This window comes from Gouania willdenowi, chromosome 3 (assembly GCF_900634775.1).
Source record: "Gouania willdenowi chromosome 3, fGouWil2.1, whole genome shotgun sequence".
NCBI lineage: Eukaryota > Metazoa > Chordata > Actinopteri > Blenniiformes > Gobiesocidae > Gouania > Gouania willdenowi.
In genome coordinates this window covers 11666733-11679949 of record NC_041046.1, presented here as the reverse complement: position 1 = coordinate 11679949, position 13217 = coordinate 11666733, and the positions used below count along the sequence as shown (strand labels likewise).

The 13217-nt window shown below is 37.8% G+C and overlaps 1 protein-coding gene across 3 annotated transcripts in view; it reads left to right on the top strand.

Moving 5' to 3' along the window:
- Positions 1-13217, top strand: part of adamts17 (ADAM metallopeptidase with thrombospondin type 1 motif, 17) — a 148068-nt gene that overhangs the window by 60768 nt on the left and 74083 nt on the right. For all 3 annotated transcript variants that reach the window (XR_003673824.1, XM_028443272.1, XM_028443271.1), the window contains exons 5-7: positions 1860-1943; positions 2420-2577; positions 10489-10532. Coding sequence is in view for 2 of the 3 variants with exons in the window: in XM_028443272.1 (XP_028299073.1) it covers positions 1860-1943; positions 2420-2577; positions 10489-10532 (286 nt within the window). In the remaining variant the exon portion in view is untranslated. The remainder of the gene's footprint in view (positions 1-1859; positions 1944-2419; positions 2578-10488; positions 10533-13217) is intronic.

Sequence of the window (13217 nt, the reverse complement as noted above, 5' to 3'; positions counted from 1 at the left end):
AGGGGGAGAGGACGAGACAGGGGGACAGAGAGCAAGAGGAAAGAGTGGCAGAGTAACATGCAGGCCCCCAGCCCCAAGGGCCACCCAGACGTGTACGAAGGGGGCAGGAGAGCAACACCAAACCGCACAGGGACCACGAGAGCGCCCGAAAGGGACGCACACCCTCGCAGAGGCACCCAAAACACCCCAGCAACCCACTCAAGCCACCCAGGTCAAGGCCACCCCACAAGCCCATGGATGTCCAGGGCTACAGGTAGATCAGTGTGTTAGTAAAGAGTGGTGCTGGCAGTTGCTTGCAGGCTAGATCATCAGGCTAAAAATGAAAAATCGAGATTCAATGCAATTAGAAAAGGAGTCCAACGCTCCTCAAAGCAGGTTATTTTATTTTTTCTGAGAGCAGACATCTTTTCCATGGAAATAAATTCTATGAGGAGATTTCACCATTGGTTTATGCTTAACGATTTTTTATCTTTCCAATTCAGTAATATTGTTTTTTTTTTGCTATGGCGAGTGCCCCAAGGATGGATTGTGATTGGTTTACTGGAATATCAAGCATAGTCAGGTCTCCTAAGAGACATAGATTTGGAGATAGAGGAACCCTGCAGTCCAAAATGGAGGACAGTTTTTCAGTAATTAGAAACCAAAATTGTTGAACTGGCGAACAAAGCCATACGGCATGTGAATATGAATCAGCTGTTCCCTGGGTGCACTGAGAGCAGATGTCTGTTGGGGAGAAGCCCATTTTATACATTTTCTGTTGGGTAATCTGTGGAGGACCTTGTATTGAATTAGCTGAAGATTTGTGTTTTTAGTCATCTTAAAAGTATTACAACAAATTTCTGTCAAGAAATCGGTGTTCGTAGTAATTGAGAATTCAGCTTCCCATTTAGTGATTGGTAAGTGATTAGAGTTAGTGTTCAAGAGTGCTCTGTATATTATTGAGTTTTTTTGTTTTTGTTGAGATTTTTTTCATATATATGGCCAGTTCTGGAGGTTGTAAGGTGATTAAATCTATTGCCGTATTTTTCTTAATTGTCTTTGTTACTTGTAAGTACTGAAGAAAATTACTTTTATTTATATTGAATGTTTGGGTTAGATTGTTATATGTCCTGAGCTTATCATTTTCGAAGAGGTCTTGGAGATGAATCATTCTGCTCTCTTCCCACAGTCATGTTTTTGAATGATGGGAGGTAATGGAGTACCCGTAGAAATTCCATGCAAGCATGGGGAAAACGTGCAAACTCGAGAAAGATGAAGAATGTTAAAAAAGGTTGAAAAAGTTTAAAAAAAAAGGCTAAAAAATGTTGAAATAGGTTAGAATAGCTAAAACTGTGTTCTTAAAGGTGACAATTATACAAATAACAGGAAAAAAGCTTAAAACAACCAATGCAAGCACTGAGAAAACATCTACACAAACTCCACACAAAAAGGTGGATTTAAAAGATGAAATGATGGCCTAACCAAGCTAGAGTGGAGCTGGTCCACAAAAATTGTCCACTGCAGTTGAAGGGCTGTAGGTCAAAATATGGCTGAACAGCTGAAGTTCAAAGTTGAGCATAAGTCTCAGAAACTTTCTGAATTCTTTGATAGCTTTATTGTCAAAATTGAGCAAACTTCTGTTAGAGGAACTAATGAAGACAGAAGAAAAATGGATAATATTACTGAGGATGCAGGAGGCATGCTCACTAATAAGCGTAACTTTTACCTTTATGTGACGAGTGCCTTGAGATGACTTTGTTGCAGTAAGTTTATACTTTACAAATCAATTTGAATTAAATTAAATTGAGTGTATCTTTGTTTACATTTCCTCCTTCATAGAGATTTGAAAAGTGTTGTTTTTCTCTTCTTTTTTGTTGCAGGTGTACAACATGTTCCACCACCAGAGTCTGGGAGTTAGGATCAACATCCGAGTGACGAAGCTGGTTTTGCTCCACAGTCGCCCAGTAAGGCTGCCTTCTCACCTTCACTGACCCTCATAAACTCCCTGTCAACCCTAAAAGAGCTGAGGATCAGCTGATTCTGGTTCCTCCCAGTATGTCAACGAGTCCTTGGAGTCTAAAGTCACTGACCTTTTTCACTGCTTTGGGGGCGAAACTTTTAAATTAGAGACTGCTAAACAAACACACCCTGCTCCGATAAAAGATTCAAGTAATCTGTTTTTTATAACTTTCACAATTATTCCATTAGTTGTCCATATGAGTTTCATCTGCAAAAAAATGAAGACGTAACATAAATCTGCTTTAACGAAACTCTTTAGGCCCCTGGTATGTGATGTGGTTTTTATGAGTTGGTGCTTACTGTATTTATTTGGTTTTTTTTAAAATACATTTTTATTAATTTTGTAATTCATCAACAACATTATTTGAACCAAAATAATAACAGGAAAACATGAGTTTTAGTAACAGTGTGTGTTCTACAGGGAAAGCTGAAAGTGGGCCACCATGGAGAGCGCTCTCTGGAGAGCTTTTGTCACTGGCAGTACCAAGAGTTTGGAGGTTCTCGCTATCTCGGCACCAACCACGTTCCTGGTGGGAGGGACGATATTCCACCAGTGGATACTGCTGTACTGGTCACCAGGTATGCAGCTGCTATTGGTGACACAAAGGTTTTCATTTTATTTTTTAAAGAATTTCATTCCATGCATCTTACATATCGTCAACATCATAACATAATTTTCAACTTTCTCTATCTCAAGTGCCCCCTGTTGTTCCCCTGTTTTAGAAACGCTGGTCTACGGGACTTCACATCCCACAATGCAATGCCTTTCAAGAATGAAATCAAAGCATTGCTTTGCTTACGCTTTTGAAGGCAGTAGTCTTAGAAAATGTGTCTCCAATACTCTGTTAAAATGTGTTTTGTTGTGAACAAGTCTTTTTGACAAAGTTCTCCTGAAAAATGAACCACAACAAATGCCCCCATCTGATCCCGCACTCCGGATGTTTCCTACGTCACTGCAGCGTGGTGCTCTAATTTCTCTTTGCTCAGTGTGTCAGCGAGGCTCATTTGTTCTTCATCTTCATGCTTCAGTCCCAACATGGCCACGTCTGGTGCAACACGACACACATTTCTAATTTAAGATTAGCTATAAGTGTCTGCTGTAGCTCCAGGGAGGGCGAGCGGCGCTGAAAAGACTTCCTGTTGTTTTAATGAGCACTCAAGTCTGCTGTCAGATCCTCTCCTGATAGAGTGGCCTTTTGTTTCTCAGTTTGTCTGTTGTCAACCTGATCTGCTGCTGTCAGGAGGAAGACAGTAGCAGTCACAGTCAATCTATGAGGAGGGGCCGGGGGTCAAGGAGGTATGCAAGCAAATTAAAGAGTCCCCGAGCTCTCAGGTTTCACATTACACATTCTCACTCAATGGATGAGGGAACCTGCAGAATGTCTGTGACAGCACATTTACCGTCTCTTAAGGAGAAAAGAACAAGATATCAGATCCCTGCTGTAATGCTCTTTGAAAGCACCAGATATAGATTACAGCAGGGGTCATCAACCACTGGGCTGCGGACCACTACTGGTCCGTGGACTATTCCGTGTTGGGCTGCAAAGAAAAAAAAAAGTTGAAAATGTTTTTTTTCATTTCATTCATATGTATGTTTTAGTAATTTTCTTTTTGACTAATTGTTACTTCCACGTTTGTGCTCATGTCTCCTTCACTGGATTGTATTTGATTAGACTTATTGCTGATTGAAGCAAGGGCGCACAGATGCTGCCGCGGAGTATTTTACATTTACAGATCAATAACTGTGTTTCCATTACCCTTGGAAATGCTCAAAATCTAAATGGCGCAATAAAAACTGGTAATGGAAACACCTGAATTTTAAAAAAACACTCAAATATTGCTTAAAGGTTTTCATACTTTCATGAGGAGGTTTTTCATACATTTCCATATTGAAATGTGTCGCAAAAGCTTAATGGAAACACCTTTTCCACAAATACACGTCACAGGACATGACGTAGCTGGTCAGATGACCACTTCTCTGCGAAAACATGACGCGGTACGGGTGGGCAGAAGAGGAGGCCGAGACGTTTCTTAGCATTAGTGGCAGTATTATGAAAAAATCACTTTATAATGGTTTTGCTGCAGTGATATACATCCCTTTAGCCTCATTCAGAGAACCAAAGTTGAAAAAGTTCTGTTTCCTCCCTCCCTTGTTATTCCACATTTTGTAGTTAGTAGTAGTTGACATCACCTAGCGGAAACTCCTCCTCCTGACAATCCTGGCTCCTCCTACCCTATAAGAATGTGAGCTCCTCCCTCTCAAACTTCACTGGTAAAACTAACACTGTTGTTTAATATAGAATATACATTGTAATCTATTGTCATATATGTAAAGCTACATACACAAAATGTGTTATCTGCATTTAACCTCTCCTTGAGGAGCAGTGGGCAGCCACGGTGTAGCACCCAGGGAGCAGTTACAATCAGTTTTATTTTTAGTATCCATTTAGTCTTTGAGATGATCTGAAGTGTTTGTGAACCAATGCAACACAGCGGTTGGACAAAACAGTGGACTATCACCTTGAATGGACTATTCCTGTAATAAGTAGTGGTGAGGTGGAAAAGAAAGTGACATAGCAGCTCCGGTGAGTGTTTGAAGCAGCTGAAACAGCTGATTGACTCCGCTGCTACGGCCACACACACCCTGAAACAGTGTTTGTCTGAATCACAATCACAATAGCCACTTAAATAGTCATGTGTTTTACTGTAATGTGCAGTTTTTTGGCTAAAAACAGTAACAAGTGTGTATAGTAAAAGAAAATCGCTAGTGATCATCTGTTGTGGAGTCAGCGTCTACAGACACGCCCACTCATGACTATACATAAGTAGGCCCCAAAACAGCCCGTTTTTAGAACTGCTCAGAAAGTCACTTTTCAGAGGCTAAAACTCTGGAAAACAGGCGAGTTTGGGAAAATAAACCTCAAATACTATGTTGTTGGGGTTCTTAGAACAAAACGGGAGACTGACTATCTAGCAAGTGTAGTTAATGGACAAATATGTAAAATCTTGCGCTACATGTTAGGGTTTGACTAGTGATCATGTTTTTCTGTGACTGAAAATGAATGCAGAACTTTAACTGAAGTGTGTTTTTAATGTGTTGGTTCAGATTATTATTACTGTGTTCTAATGTGAAAAGGCTCTGGTACAAAGACAGGTTTAGCTGATGGTGTATTAGCTGAACTGATGATCATTCTACCTGGTGACACGTCACGGTAAAAGCATTACACCTTTAATCACACAGCTGTGCAGGATTTTTTGCAACACATGAGAGTGATTCGCCAGTTGGCTGTAATTAGGGTTTCAGAGATAATGTTTTGGGACCATATCACACATTTCTTTGGGATTTTTTCTCTAAAATGGGAGACTGAGGTCGAAAGTGTAGAGACATGTTGTTTTGAGAAGGGCTCAAAAGACTTTTTCACTTTAATTTAAATCAAATCACAACTTTTTTATGGTATATTGTTCTTTTAAACATATATTTATTTTCATTTTATCTTCCACTGCATGAAAAATATCTGCCATTAAAAATATAAACTGATCATTTCTCTGTTTGTAGGCAAACATACAAAATCATCAGGGGATCAAATAAATATTTTCGCTCATTGTACAGTTACACATATTTCTACATATTTTAAGTGATTATACTTTATTAATCCTACGACAGAGAAATTCACTTTTAACAACAGCAAAAGATAAAAAAGTTGAAGCAAAATATAATATAGACCCTTTGCAGAAAGTAAAACAATTAACAATATTTACTAAATGAATGAAGTACAAGATATGAGTGTTTTCCATTCAATTCTTTATTTAGAAAACACCTTTATTGATCCATAGAGAGGAAATTCACTTTTAAAAATTTATAAATAAATGATTAAATATTAACATAAGATAATAATGTAAAATGTTAGAATTGTAGGACAGACATAAATTAGAAAAAAAAGCAAAAATAACAGCAAAAGAAAAAACACAACAATGTGCAAATGTCAATCAAAGGAAGTGAGGGACGGTGCACATTAATCAACATTATATAAAATGTAATGGGACTAGATTAAAAAAGGCATTTGTAATTAATCATTGTTGATTATTTAAATGAATGGCCTAACAATATGTGGCACGAGAAGCAACATTTTTTCTAATTTAAATGGATTTTGGTATATGACTGAATCAATGAAAACAATAAATGAGCTTAAAAACTAAATACTGTTTATTATTTCTATTACCGAGTGCTAACATAATGTCAAATATGAATAATGAATATTATGATTGCATACAACTGGGCTTTTGTTTCCATTCAGTGTTTTCATAAACTAAAATTAACACCCACAAAACATTGCAACGACTTCTCCTTAAGATCTCCTGTAATGTGTGCATCAGTATTATGGGTATACCGGGAACATGTGAAGTGAGAAAGATTTGTTTGGAATGAAAAAAACCCCAATTAACTGCGTGTTTTTTCAGTGCGTTTTTTTTTTTTTTTTTTTTTTTTTAATTATTAATTTATCGCAAATGTTGTGTTAAAGTCCCAGCCCTAACTTTAATTGATTGTACTTTATTACTCTATTAACAACAGTCAGTGATACAAAGTAATAGCAATTCATTAAATAGACCCTTTTCAGAAAGGAAAACATTTAACAATCTTCACTAAATGAATGAAGTACAGTATAAGATGTGTATCAGTCCAAGTATTATTTATCAGGGAAAATGGATAAATAATATTGAACATAACAGTATAGATACATTTAAATAAATATGTTGTGTTATATTTCAGAATATTGCACATGATGAGAAGTTTTGCACTTCGAGAAAAATAATATCCTGGCTTATTAAGAGAAACACATACATTTGAGTTTTCATTTAGTCCACAGCCTGCTTTTCTAAAGTGACCTACTCACTTTAAGCATTTGGAGTCTGCTCTGCTGACTTTAAAAGACGTTAAACCAGGTCAAGACCCCGAGACCAGGTCAAGGCCATAAACAGCCGTGCTACTGCTTTCCAAACTCTGACAAACACCTCTGTGGCTCAAACGGTTTCAGTAATATTTCCTTAAATGTAATACTTTTTTACAACTTGTGTTTTTTCTAGCTTGTTTGCTACCTAAAGTTATTATGTCTAAACTAACTAAACACAGTAGATAAATTGATTTCCACAGCATTTGATCAAAGTTGCTGACAAAGCCTGAGATCTGTATCCCAGATGCTTCACTGCAGCTGCTCACACCTAGCTGAGCACTCCCACAAGTCAGTGGGAACCTTTCTTCCTCTGTCGTCATCCTCGTGGTAAAACACTCAGCACTGGCCACGGTTGTAAAAAACCTGCTGCTTCAAATATCTAAGACACGGCTTCTCCTCCACACCTGTTTGTTCTATGTCACATCCAGCAGCATTAGAAATGTAGTTAATATATCTTCTTTACCCTGCACCTTAAGGCTGATATCCAGAGGATGAAAGGAAAAGGAGAAAATTCAAAAGCGAATGTCTCGATGTCCCTCCCTAAACAGCTCTACTTCCTCCCCCTCCCTGCCAATCTACCAGAAGCCACGCCTCTACTTTTGTGTACGCGTATCGCCAAACATAACAACAATGTTTAACGCACCAACACACGTGTAGTATAGTCTTTCACTAATAAAACACTTATGGTAGTTTGATTAAAACATTTTCAGGGTCCGTTCAGAATCCTTGTAAAAGCCGCAAGTCTTTCCACCTTTGAAAAGCAGCTCTGAGTTAAATTCTGTTACGGTCACAAAGACGTTTATCCACAAGCTTTGTACCCGGACTTTTCTTTAGTTTTTTAGTAGAAGCTTTGGAGTTTTGTAGCGATCCTGTATGATGCTATGCCGCTCAGAGTGATACCTGTTTGCTGTTGTGATGCGCTGCCTTGTTTCCGTGCACAGCTTACGTATGCGCATTCACTTTGATTGACAATCTCCGCTACAGGAAGTCGAAGCCTATTGGTTGGGCGTTCGTGGTGCAATTTTATATTTGTATAGGGGTCTATAGGATGAAGGCAGGACTTAAATACATTGACGTATATGAATGACCACCGACAGTAGACCATAGTAAAAGACTAGTTAGGTTTTTTTTGCATTTCAAAAGAATGATACATATACAAAGATTTCTCAGAAACTCCAGATATCAGCTTTAAAGCTGATACAGACTAAAATCTCCATTGGATAAAGAAGCAATGTAGGGCTCAAAGATCAATAAATCAAAGATAATTTGCTTGAAAAAGATTGTATAGGTAGGGCTGTCACTTTTACATGTTAATTGCAATTAATTAATTACACAGGAAAAAATAACGCGCTAAAAAAACATTAATCGCTTCTTTTTTTTTAAGCACTCCAAACAGCGCGGAACCTTTTTATTTCAAGAGTTCTCAATATACCCATAATACTGATGCGCAGACTACAATACGAGATTGGAAAATGGCAAGCTGCTCAGCTTTGTTTGTGTAAATTTTGGCTTATAAAAGTGCTGGATGGAAAACTAAAGCATAGTTGTGTGCAATTTGTGCAAGAAAGAGTTTGTGGATCACCTTTGTAGCCTCCGCTACCACCTCACTGCTAAACATGTAGCAGCTAGCATGGACAACTAGCGCAGATACTCAGACAGTGCTAACTGCTACATGCTGTGAGTACACCATGACTGACAAATGAACAAACTCACTGGATAAATATTATTATCTGAAGGAGAGACAAAGCAACAAGTTCGGTGTCAGAAAAGTGTTCTTACGGTTTATGATGTGCATAAACCTTATAGCACTACATATGACGTTTTATTTCACTTGTATTTTCTATTATTTGGAGATTGACAAAAGTACACAGCAATATGACATGTAGCCCTTGGGAGAAGTCTCAAATACAGAGGAATGTAAATGGCTACACCTGCATCTGTTCTGTTAAAAACAAACAATAAATTACTTTATGAAGCCACTTTGTTATATATCAATCTTTTGATCTACCACAGTAATGTAATTTAAATGAAAATACCTCAAGTTGAGGTTTCTCAGCAATGTTTGGGTGCGATTAAAATTTTTTAAAATTAGATTAATTGCTTACAAAGCATAATTAATTAATTGCACAATTTTTTAATCTTTTGACAGCACTAATAAAATATTGTAATTTCTGCTTAAAAAGTTTATTTTGATCTCCACTGTAAACACTCTATGAAATTTCATGAAAAGTTTCCCACATTGTATTGTGGGATGTGCCATATCATGTTGAATAAGATAACTAAATGGTTATCAACAAAATATGGAAAAAAAATTGCAAAAAAAAAATGGAAAAGGAAATGGTGACTGTTCTTCTTCAAAACACATTAAAATAATAATAACAGTAATAAAGAAGTTCTTCTTTGAGTGCAATATTTTTCATGTTTAAAATGTAAGTCCACCCAAAAACCACTTTTTTCTGCTGAATACATATATGATTATTAGATATGAAGTAGTTATCCTAGTCTCACTCTTTACATTTTAGTCAAAGTATTTATATTTAGCGTTTTTAGATGTAAAATGTCAGTGTCTGACGTCTATGGGTTGAATGCCGACTATTACAATTTCATTTTGCTAATGGCTGAGATTAATTCAGTGATGACTTTTTGTTTTGGTAACGTCACTGTTGGCCCCGCCCCTCCTATAAGACCTAGTAGGAGGGACCTGTCAGTGAGCATGAATGACAGCTCCATGTGGGCTGTGTTCCACTGCGGTAATATTTGTGACTCTGCTTCTATAAAGAGCAGAAAATGGTCTAATCAGAGGGTTCATCAAGCTCTGTGTGTATGTACCTGTACAGACACGTTGTGTTCGTATCCCTGTCTGTTTCTGCGTGTGCATGGATGTTCGTGTACTTCTTGTTGATGTGTTTGGAAAAACCTGTGGGTTTAGTTACACTTTAAGCAAGGCTGTTCTCTTTCGGTCACCACAATAGGAGACTCAGTCTTTATCTGTTAAAAAATGACCATCCCCAGCAGCTTTAGGGTAACCTTTCCACAAAACAGGGGTCATTTATTCTTCTAGTAAACTAACTGCTTTAAACGTACATCTTCATAGCAAAGGCTTTGTTTACTCCTGAACTGGAGAGCATTGACGCTCCAGCTCAGTGCCCTCACAGATCTCGTATACTTCCGTATTTTCATTTAGAAAATCTGTTTGTTGGGGGCAGAAGATTAAATAAACAAAAAAAAAAACAGAGTTCACTGGACCGTACATGCACATAATTCATCCGCTCCACAAATCAGCCTTTCATGTGTTTTGGTTTGAATCTTCTATATTGTGCGCTGCTGTGCACACATAAATGAAAGTGAAGACATTTTGTTTTTGAAAATGTTCTAAACTGCTGTTGATGAGTGGTCTAACAAGTCATTTAAAGCAATCCTTTAGTCAGCATTTTTATCAGTTTTAACAGATTGTTGGTTTATTCTTAAATGTGTGAACATCATCTACTCAGCCTATTTTCACTTGGTCGGTTACACACTGTTTGTCCTGTTTGTTTTCCAGGACAGATTTCTGCGTTCATAAAGATGAACCCTGTGATACCGTAGGTAAGTACCGACATACATGACTTCTTTAACTTTATTTTTCATTTTTGTTTTTTAATAGACAAACTGACTCATTAAAAATCAAATGTGAGTTGATAATGCTGTGCCATTCATGCATGTCATGGAGATTTGTGTGAAAATAAATCTGTTACTATAAGCTTTTACAGATACAGTAGCATAGCAGTGTGTAGGGAACGGGGGCGGGGTTTAAGTATGCCCCTTGATTTCACACTAAGTGCCCTAATCTCCTGAGTGTGCTTAAGCAAGTATTTTTTTAGATGACCCACCCACCACGTGTAGATTGACTCAGCACGTTTAAGGTTGTGCATGAAGGCGGTCTGATGTGATTCATTTACAAAGATGGCGGACTTTGCCATGATGACGTTTTACCAGATGGAGTTTTCCTAACACTTGTGGATGTCATTGAAATCTGTGACAAAGATAAGGCACGCTTTTATTTTAAAAAGTCCTTGTCCTTTTCGCCGTTTACTTATTGTCGTGACAGCAGGCTCTGTAGACGCAAAGGCTTTATCTAGAAATGTCCTTGTCTACATGCTGCATTTCATTCAGTGACCAAATTCAACCTCAGCCCCACTGGCATTGAGTGAAATGAACTGCAGCAGAGCTGGTCAGCTCTTTAAACCATTTTTAAATCCAAGTTAAAGGCTCTTTTTCTCTACTGCGTATGACTGAGGGGGATTTTTAATGTTTATACTGCTGATTTAATGTTTACTGTTGAATGTTTTCTGATTACTTATTCCTTTTTAATCATAAAAAGCACATTGAATTGCCTTCTGTATACAAATGTTCAATAAGTTATTAATATTGTAATAGTAGTAATAATTTAATAATAATAATTATAATAGTGTAAATAATAAAATATATATATAATTTACAATTATAACCCCCCAACACAGTAGATTGTGAAGAGCTTTCAGTAGTAAAAAGTAGCTTGCTAGCCTAAAAAGTGTGTGTATCCCTGCATTAGACCAATGAAACTGTTTACATTAATTTGAGCGTGTAGTAAAAGTCAGCCAGTTTGTAATAGAAGGAAACAATAAACAGAATAAAGTTGCCAAATCACCACATTGGGTTTGTCCGGACTCTTTCGCCATGTTTACATGATGGTCTGTTTTATACACAGGAGGGCCACAGTCCCTTATGTCTCTGATCCCTCTGTGATTGTAGTGTAGTGTGTGGGTCTGTTTAGCAGAGGTGGAAATAATACTTGTATATTATCCTACTCAAGTACAAGTACTCAGTGGCGAGCTGTGCATTTCACACCTAGGCCTTCAGTGATGTCCTACACTGAATGAATCCACCTCTTAATACCATCATTATGACACCATGTCTCTCGAAACCATACATTTATACAGAAACAAACATAGTCGAGTACAACTACTTTATTTCCGGAGCATTTAAAATCAATACATCCATATTAACAATTAAGAGTTGTAAAGTAAAAGTTATATGATCGCTTGGATACTGTCACAACTTAAAAATAAAAGGCAATTAGTCTACAAAAGTCCACTAAACAGCACATTGTCGCACCCATAAAGCAGTTTCATTCATTCATTTCCGACAGTGGTGAAATGGTGTAGCCTACTCTTTGAACGTCCACTTTGATATAGATTAAAGCAAAACAATTCAGTCCCTTCACTGAAGTCACAGGTGCGCCAGGTACCGGCACATTATGGGCTCTGTCTCGATGGTAAAGCTCAGGCTGCGCCCGGCGCGGCACAGCGCAGACCGCTCCGCCAGACCATCAAGACAGGGCTTACGAAATAAAATCACAAAAATATAGAAAAAAAAAAGCTTTGTACTCACCAAAACGACTATCCCCGCTTATTTGAACACAAAATCCATCCTCCTTTCTTTCCTCAAGAAGAATTCAATGACTGTTGTACAGTTTATCTGTCCGTCTCAGTTCCACCAGTAAGTCCTTTTCTATCGACATGGAGGCTAGTGCTGAACCTGTGAGCCAGGGATACCGCTCGTAGCTGCTGCTTTGAAAGTAGCACACAAACCCTTTTCCTGGCTGGGACAGGTTAGCTAGCGTGGGGGTTGGATGACCTAACGGGACACCAGCTTCCATTTGGTTAACGTCACTCTACTTTGCATAGCGCTGCCTCTCACTAGTGCGTATCCAATCAGAGGACGTGAACGTCAGAACGTGTCAGGTTCAACGTGAGACCTGCTAGCTGGCCCTGATGTCGAACAACTCGAAATCTGATTGGTTATCACAATCTGTCTGTTTCAGCTCATTTATTTTTTTTATACTTTATTTTTTATTTCCTTTTTTACATACAAAAGTAAAAGACACAAAAAAAGCAAAAACAAACAAAAACAGAAAAAGAACATGTTGCATTGCCGTGTCTCTACAGTTTGATCTGATGTTGGTGTCAGTGTGATAGTCTTTATCCTGTCGATGTGTGTACAGTCCATTTCTCCCATTTTTCCAGACATTTTTCTTCTTGGGTTCTTAACTTATGGGTCAAAAGCTCCATGACGTGTATCTCTTTCACCATTTTGAGCCAGTCATCTTGTGTTGGTGGGTCTGGTTTATACCATTTTCTCGTAATTGCTTTTTTACAAGCTACTAACAAAATTTTAAACAAATATCTGTCCTCTTTTAACACATTTCCTGTCATTCTGCCAAAGTACAGTAATAAACATGAGTTGGGTATG